This window comes from Seriola dumerili, unplaced genomic scaffold (genome assembly GCF_002260705.1).
Source record: "Seriola dumerili isolate Sdu_G_001 unplaced genomic scaffold, Sdu_1.0 BDQW01000068.1, whole genome shotgun sequence".
Classification (NCBI taxonomy): domain Eukaryota; kingdom Metazoa; phylum Chordata; class Actinopteri; order Carangiformes; family Carangidae; genus Seriola; species Seriola dumerili.
The window spans coordinates 1,375,682-1,383,081 of record NW_019174323.1 but is presented as its reverse complement, the minus strand read 5'-3'; the positions used below and the strand labels follow the sequence as shown (position 1 = coordinate 1,383,081).

Sequence of the window (7,400 nt, the reverse complement as noted above, 5' to 3'; positions counted from 1 at the left end):
GTGGTTATGTTCAATTTCAAATAATTTGTTAGTAAAATGTTAATTAGAATTAACATAATTACAGGACACGGGGGATGAATTACACCACTAACCCTCAGCAGCGTGGTTATCTGTGCCTGTTGTTTGTCTTCTCCGAACCAAACAATCATTTACAACAATAAGAGCAAGGTCAAGGGGTGGGGGTTTACAAGATTTTGTGTAATAGAAATATAACTCACAGTAAGGAAAACATACATGAAACAGGCTGTTTAAAGCCCTATTGATATTCAGTGAGGTATCACTTTTTGAAAATCAATGATCGGTCAGTCATTGCTTTTAAAAATTGTAATCAAGCCAGGAGCAGTTATAGAAGAAGACACAAAAATTAGAAAAATGATTTGTCTCATTTTTGGATAAACAAAAAAAAACCCTGAGGTTCTGAAAAGAAATCTTAGGGATGACAGCAGAGAAGTGAAGATGACACTTTTATCATCAAGGCTTCGAGACCACCTCAGCAGCTTGAGGTCTGGTTTCCATGGTGATAAAAAGTATTGATCACTGACACTTGACCACGGCTGATCTACTCTCCTGTTCTATGTTACAAAGTTGTTTTAAATAGCACTTATTGGAGGCCTACATCCTCTCCTCTGTGTTCTGTATGTTTCGCTTGGATGTGATTGTTTCTTGGATGTGATGACAGTTTGAACCTTGTTTTGACATTTCTTTTCTGAGGTAAGGTAATGACTGCAGACACAGCCCATGAAAATAAAACAATCATCACCTCCAGTCGAGGAGCGGTTGGTTCGTATCCTCATGTCGTCAGTACCTGGAGCAACAGAACAAATCCCACTGTGGTGGTGGGGTTGGGGGGAGGCCATGTCTATGTGTCTATAACTCTATGATACATAGTATCTATAGTATAGTATAGTAGTATACTATTACTATATACTATAAGACATTTTTTAGCGATACTATACTTGACATTTTTATGACATTTGCTGTATGTCTTACTATACAACTGACTAAACATATATGTTTTCAAGGGCTGATGGTACATTCACAACTAAAAACATTTGTGGTTCATTTTTTATGACTCAATATTATAAATGTGATTGATAATGTGTCCTTCACTCTTGAACTACGCATTAAGGTTAGACTGATCTTCATTTAAAGCTCCATTATTTGAAATTTGTTTGGCCCCTGGAGGGCAGAGAAAGAAGCTGTAAATACAACACATATACATGTGTCATCACTGCATAAAGTTAATATGCAAAACATATTAGCAAACAGTCATATCCACATCTTCATTTTTGTGGTTTTTGTGTCCACCTGATGAATCTAATCTAAGAGTTCCCTCTCTTTTAGCTGTTCTTGGGCTCTATCAGCTCCTGAGGATTTCCCTCTGGCTCTTTAGCTGCTAAATGCTCCACTATGTTGACCAGCTGCTCTCTGACTGTGTTTGTCTGCTGTTTTGTGCTGAGCAGGTAGAGGACAGTGGCTTTTTAGAGCTGCTTTCTGCTGGAAACAAGATTGATATGATCAGTGACAGTGAACCAAAACAGTAAAGTCGTAGGTCGTAAAACCAAAACAAAGAGCTGAAAGACGCTAAAATACCCTGTAGAGGTGAGGGGATTGGCAGCTGGGTGATAATTCGCTGTGGGTTTGTCATTACAAAAGACCTTTGACATTACAAATACACATTTGATCCATTGTTAACATAAAACTACTGATTAGTGTAAAGACAGTAATGTGTCTTACAGTTTCTGTACGACGCTGAGGACCGACTTGAGCTACAACAGAGCTACAAACATAGAAAAACCAGAAATAGCTGTGTGCTGCTCTTTAATGGAGGTGCTGTGGTTAACCAACCAGATAGTTTTCATCCTTCAAATTGTTTCTGTTGTAAAACCAAAACATATAGTTTAAACATTGTTAAAGTTTGTCTTTGAATGTTGAATGGGCTCATTGTTGCCCCTTGAGGTAAAACACAGCAATGACAACTGTGGTTCTCACGAATCGTCATTTTCCAATGGGTGTCTTCCGCCCTCTGGCCATGGGGGCAGTAATGAGCCCATTGCTGCTTGGCCCACCATCATGAGATGAAGAAGATGCTGCACAAGGACACAAAGATGAGATTTAAGATTTATCAGAAGTGTTTTCAAATGGTGTTTTTCAGTTTTACAAGATAAAAAGACTTAAAGATGGGTAACCAGCTCACCTCCGTTAGAGTGTATTCATCAAGTTTTTCTATGGGACCATCTAGGACCTAGGTCCTAGATGGAAAACTCCTAGATTCTAGGATAATGGGTTTATAAAGGGGTTTATGTAGTAGGTAACCACTTGACAGGTGTAATATCTATGAAGGGTCTCGCATAACACATCATCTTGAAAGGACGTGTCATGTTTCAAGTGAAAGACATTGTGTTGCCAAGCAGACAGAAGGTAACAACTTGATGGATTTATTAGTTCAACTTTTATAATGTTCTGTACACCACATTAATACTGTTTGCATAAATGTACCACAAAGAAAAAGTTATCTTGTATATCTCACATTAACAACAACAACACCAAATCAAGTTGTATGGTCCATGACACTGTGACAGGACTTGCACTGCAAAGCCAGTCGTATAAATCAACATATAACACTGAGGTTTCCAGTGACAACAAATTATCATGCAGCATATTTCCAAACGTCTAAATCACTAGAGATAACACTGAGGCTTGTCGAGGACTCTGCACAAGAGGCTGAATTATGCAGAAATGATTGAAAATCTGTCTGGTAAATGCTGGTTGCATAACGTTCTGACAATTTTCTTTTCAGTCCAACACCACCCACAGTTACTCAGACTCCTCAGGCTGTTTCCAGCCAAATTCTGAACCACTGACCCTGTTGTTGTGAAACTTGCCTGAGCTTTTGAAACCAAAACTGTAGTGAGTCATTTTGTCTACAAACTCTTATTCTGTTAAACCTTTTGGCTGACACCGATGTACCTACATCAGACTTTGTAGCTCTGTGATTTTGTTGCAATGTTTTATTTAATTTATATTTCACTTCCCTCTGATCTGTACATACTTTGAACATAAGTTGCACTTTGCAACTTGTTTTTCTAAAAGTATTATGGAAATAAAGTTATTACAAAGATTAAACTGGATACAGAAATGATATTATCCCTTCATTCAGTGTCTAAACAGGATAAAGGCAAAGCTTATTTTACCCAAAGTAAATTACCACTTTTCATCAAATTCTCTAAAATGATTTTCATTATATGACACGTTCTATTAGAAGGGCTCTCTCTGCCTGGGTCTTGCCCTTTTAAAACAGCGCTTGTGTGATTTCTCGGAAAAATACTTCAAAATCTGGTCAACCATAAGTGACACATGCTGACCACATGTGCTTATTATCTTTTGGCACAAAAAACCTAGATTAGACACAAATCAAGGTATCTGACTTCCTTATTGTCCCATTAAAGCATAAACTGTGGCTGTTTCCTTTTGTTAACACTTATTCTTGATCTTGATGAACAAGACTAACAGTCTACAACTATGCCTGCTGTTCTGTGAGGCTGTACATAGGCACAGCAGTGCTTTTGCCACATTCATGTCATATAGTTTAAACTGTAACTACAAGCAGCTGAATGGGAAAAAACGTTCCTGCAACTCGTTATTCAGAGTTGGAGATATCAGGAATTTCTATCAATATCTCCCACTTATGGAAAAGAAATACAGATGTGTCAACAGACTGTTGACAGAATGGCTGCAAATGCAACACTACTGTCAGTTACATGACAATAATGTAACAATAATCCAATATTAACACTAATACAATGCATTCAGCTCATTTTATAGCAGCTATACACTGCTTGTATCTGGCTTCATTTGGTAACAAACTGCTACAAAACACAGCACAACCAAAGAAGTTAATTTAGGCATATATTTGGTGTGACTACAAGGTTAGCACTAGGGCTAATGCATGAACAATCACAAATTATTTTGCAGGTATTTGGTCATAAACCATATTATTGGACAAATTAAACCAATTTTGGCCTGATGTTGATGCTAGATGAAAAGTTAATGGATTATTAAAGTTATCACAATTCATCCTGGGGGGAACATGAATGTGTTTATCAAATTTTAATGGCAATCCATCTGATACTTCTGAAGCATTTCACTCAAAACCATGACTGTGAACCTCATGGTGGTGTTCCACTTACAACAGATATCCCCACAGGATGTATCCTGTGGGGATATCTGTTGTAAGTTTTGTTCAACGGACATCCCTAGAGCCATGCTGCAAGAGTAGCTTAAACTGTCATGGGGTCAGGTGGAAAATGTGAAGGGTTTCCTTGATCGATTGAGTCTTCGTATCTCCATTGTAGATTGGGACAAACCATGACTGCATCACATCTTTTGTGATCAATTTGATTACCAGAATGTGGTGTAAACAGTAGAATCCCACGGCCTTCACTGTGTTGAAGGCTTCCCTCCATTCATAGAACTGCTGGAGGTGGTCAATAACTCAACCTTTACTATCCCGAATTCCTCATTCACCACTGTTGTCTCAACATGGTCTTTCTTAAAGACAGGTACACTCGAAGTTCACTCAAAGACAATCTCTGGTTGTAGTTCATAATGTTCAGTTGGCTCTTCCTCTTCATTCAAAGCCATTTCTAGTTGGACGTCTCCACACTGCTGACCGTGTTCACCGCCTGGATGATGTGCACCTTGTTGACCTCTCTCCTCCTCAGCGCGCAGCTGAAAACCTTCCTGAAACCTTTTCGGAAGTGCTTTGACACAAGGGCATACACGATGGGGTTGAGGCAGGAGTTGGTGTAAGCCACCAGGTGGGAGAGGATGCGGAGGATGTAGGTAGTGTGATTGAGGGGGAAACGTCCGAACCACATGCAGAGTATGACCAGGTGATGGGGAAGCCAGCAAAGGCAGAAGAGAGCAGCGACGATGATGATCATCTTGGTGACTTTATGTCTGGCCCTCCGAGACTCTGACATGTCCTTTACGGGATCCACGCTGGTCCACAGGTATCGGATGGTGCGCGCGTAGGTGAGGCTGAGCACCAGGACGGGAATGAGGTAGCCAAAGATGAAGGTGCAAACGTCCATTATGAAGCGTGGTTTGGACTCCCAGGCAGGAATACACACCACAGTGCCAACTAGGTCCATCTGTGAGTAGTAGCTGAGATACGGTCCAGAGAAAACCAAGGACAAGGCCCAAACCAGGCAGATGGAGCTGAGGGCGTTTTTTGGTGTTCTCATCTCCCTGGAGCGGAGTGGGTAGCAAATTGCTAAATACCTGAAAGAGCAGAGGGAAGACATGTGATCCAGGTGTTCATTACTGACAGGTATGAATCATTCAAGGTGTTGGTTATGTTGCTTCCAAGCTGCTGTTGTTTGTGGTATTGTTTGAGGTTTTCCTCTGATGCTTACACACAAATTTATGTCCATGCACTAATGAAATTTGTCTGACATTCATGCAGGAAAACACAAATAATGATCAATCCTCTTGTGGTGTGGATGGCTCAGAAAATACTTCAGATCTCTCTAAGAAATCACGTCTGTTTGGTTCTCTGACTGCTCCTCTGATGGCATCGTCTCTCTGTTTTTCACATCCTTGTGAAACTAGACTTTTCTGCTAACTATAACCTGTAAAATTAAATGGAAACTGGAAATTTGTCACTTCAAATTAACACAGTCTTATTTGCTGGGAGCGATGTTATGAGAGGAAAACAATCATGTAAAACAAGATGCAGTAAATGCTCAACTCAGATCAAACTGATCTGTCCATGAAATCTGGCCTTGGTTGTGTTGATGTGCATACCAGGAGGCAAAACTGAGCTGACCTGCCGATGATGGTGATATTATTTGTCATTATTTGATGAGTTGAGAAGAACAGAGGTAATGGCTTTAATGTTCTGGATTTAGGAATTAATTAATTTTATTTATTCTTTTCATTTTATAGTTTTAAAGTACTGTGCATAATTAGGTTTTTAAATTGTAGGTTTGCTCAACTAGCTCCTTTTGTTGAAGTTCTCTATCTATCTATCTATCTATCTATCTATCTATCTATCTATCTATCTATCTATCTATCATCATCATTTTAATAAAAATACTGACAGTAACATTAACTTCATATGTATTTTCCTCTTGGTTGTGCAGCCTGCTGGTGAATTATAATGTTCTGTATCTAGCCTCTGTATGTACAGTATCAAAGTCAGTGGACGCACCTGTCCAGGGAGACGGCCGTCAGGGTGAAGATGCTGGCGTACATGGTGAGAAAAATGATGAAGTGCACGACCTTACACACCACGGGTCCGAACACCCACTCATCCAGCGTGTAGATAGTGGCTTGGAAGGGGACACAGAAGACAATGAAGCACAGATCTGCTACCCCGAGGTTGAGGATGAACAGGTTGGTGGTCTTGGTGTTCATCTGTCCGTTGCGAAATAGAACCGCGAGGACCAGAGAGTTTCCCACGGTGCCGACCAGGAAGATGACTGAAAAACCCAAAGAGACGACCACCGACTCCGCTCTCCACGAGGAGGAGTTCACCGAGGAGAGATCCATCTTTATGTTAAATCCACTCATGATTCACGCGCTCCGGTTTCTGTCAGACTACATTAACGCACGGCTCGTGGAGACGCGCGCGCCTCGTTTGCGCGCAACACATCCACAGCCAGACTCAGCAACAGGAAAACTCATGTAATGTAACGGTGTTACAGGCCGATACTGCTGTCAAGCTTTGAAACGGACTGGTTGGCATCGTCTCAAAAAACCCTGACAATTTTTAAACGAACTTCAAATGAAAACATTTGTCTTCAATATATGAGAAATGGCTTAAATACTGAAGCGTCATCTTAATTTTGACGCTTTTAATATGATAAAAAACAATTAATCAATAATAAGAAGTATTATAATAAAATAATAACACAATTGGAGAAGAAGAAGGAAGCTATTCAGGCATATTGGGCAGTTTGAAAATAAAAATGTGGCAACAGTGATAAGAAAACCATTAGAAAGAATTACATGTATTTATCCAGACTAACATTAAAGTACAATGAACAACACTTTGTTTTGGTGACGTATAAACTGCAGTAAAACTCAGTGAGTAGCAGGAGCACATTATAGCTGATGTGTTAGAATAGTATCTATTTTTGTTTTTTGTTTTTCGGATTGCTGCAGCAGTAACCATGTGGGAGAAATATCCAAACGCTCCACCTGGTTATTTTCACCTGTTGACTCTTTGTGTTACTTCAGTCTGGTGAGGATGACGCCAGCCCGCCCTCCCGTGATCAGACTGAAGTACTGCAGCAGAGAAAATACACGCTGTATGAGTCCAGACGAAGCCAAGATATTCTCATAAATCCTGACCCGTCATCACTCACACTGAGTATCTTGACTGCTGAAGT

The 7,400-nt window shown here is 40.1% G+C and overlaps 1 protein-coding gene across 1 annotated transcript; it reads right to left on the bottom strand.

Moving 5' to 3' along the window:
• Positions 1 to 4,646: 4,646 nt before the first annotated feature.
• On the bottom strand, positions 4,647 to 6,558 carry LOC111220372 (galanin receptor type 2-like). Its single transcript, XM_022743440.1, has 2 exons — positions 6,218 to 6,558; positions 4,647 to 5,286 (listed from the first exon to the last, which is right to left on the bottom strand). The coding sequence occupies exons 1-2, from the start codon at positions 6,556 to 6,558 to the stop codon at positions 4,647 to 4,649; spliced, it is 981 nt and encodes a 326-aa protein (XP_022599161.1).
• Between the last annotated feature and the right edge of the window lie 842 nt (positions 6,559 to 7,400).

Coding starts and splice junctions, on each gene's coding strand:
- LOC111220372 (XM_022743440.1), bottom strand. CDS start 6,558: ATGGATCTCTCCTCGGTGAACTCCTCCTCGTGGAGAGCGGAGTCGGTG. Junction 5,287..6,217: donor ACGGCCGTCTCCCTGGACAG/GTGCGTCCACTG, acceptor CTGCTCTTTCAG/GTATTTAGCAATTTGCTACC.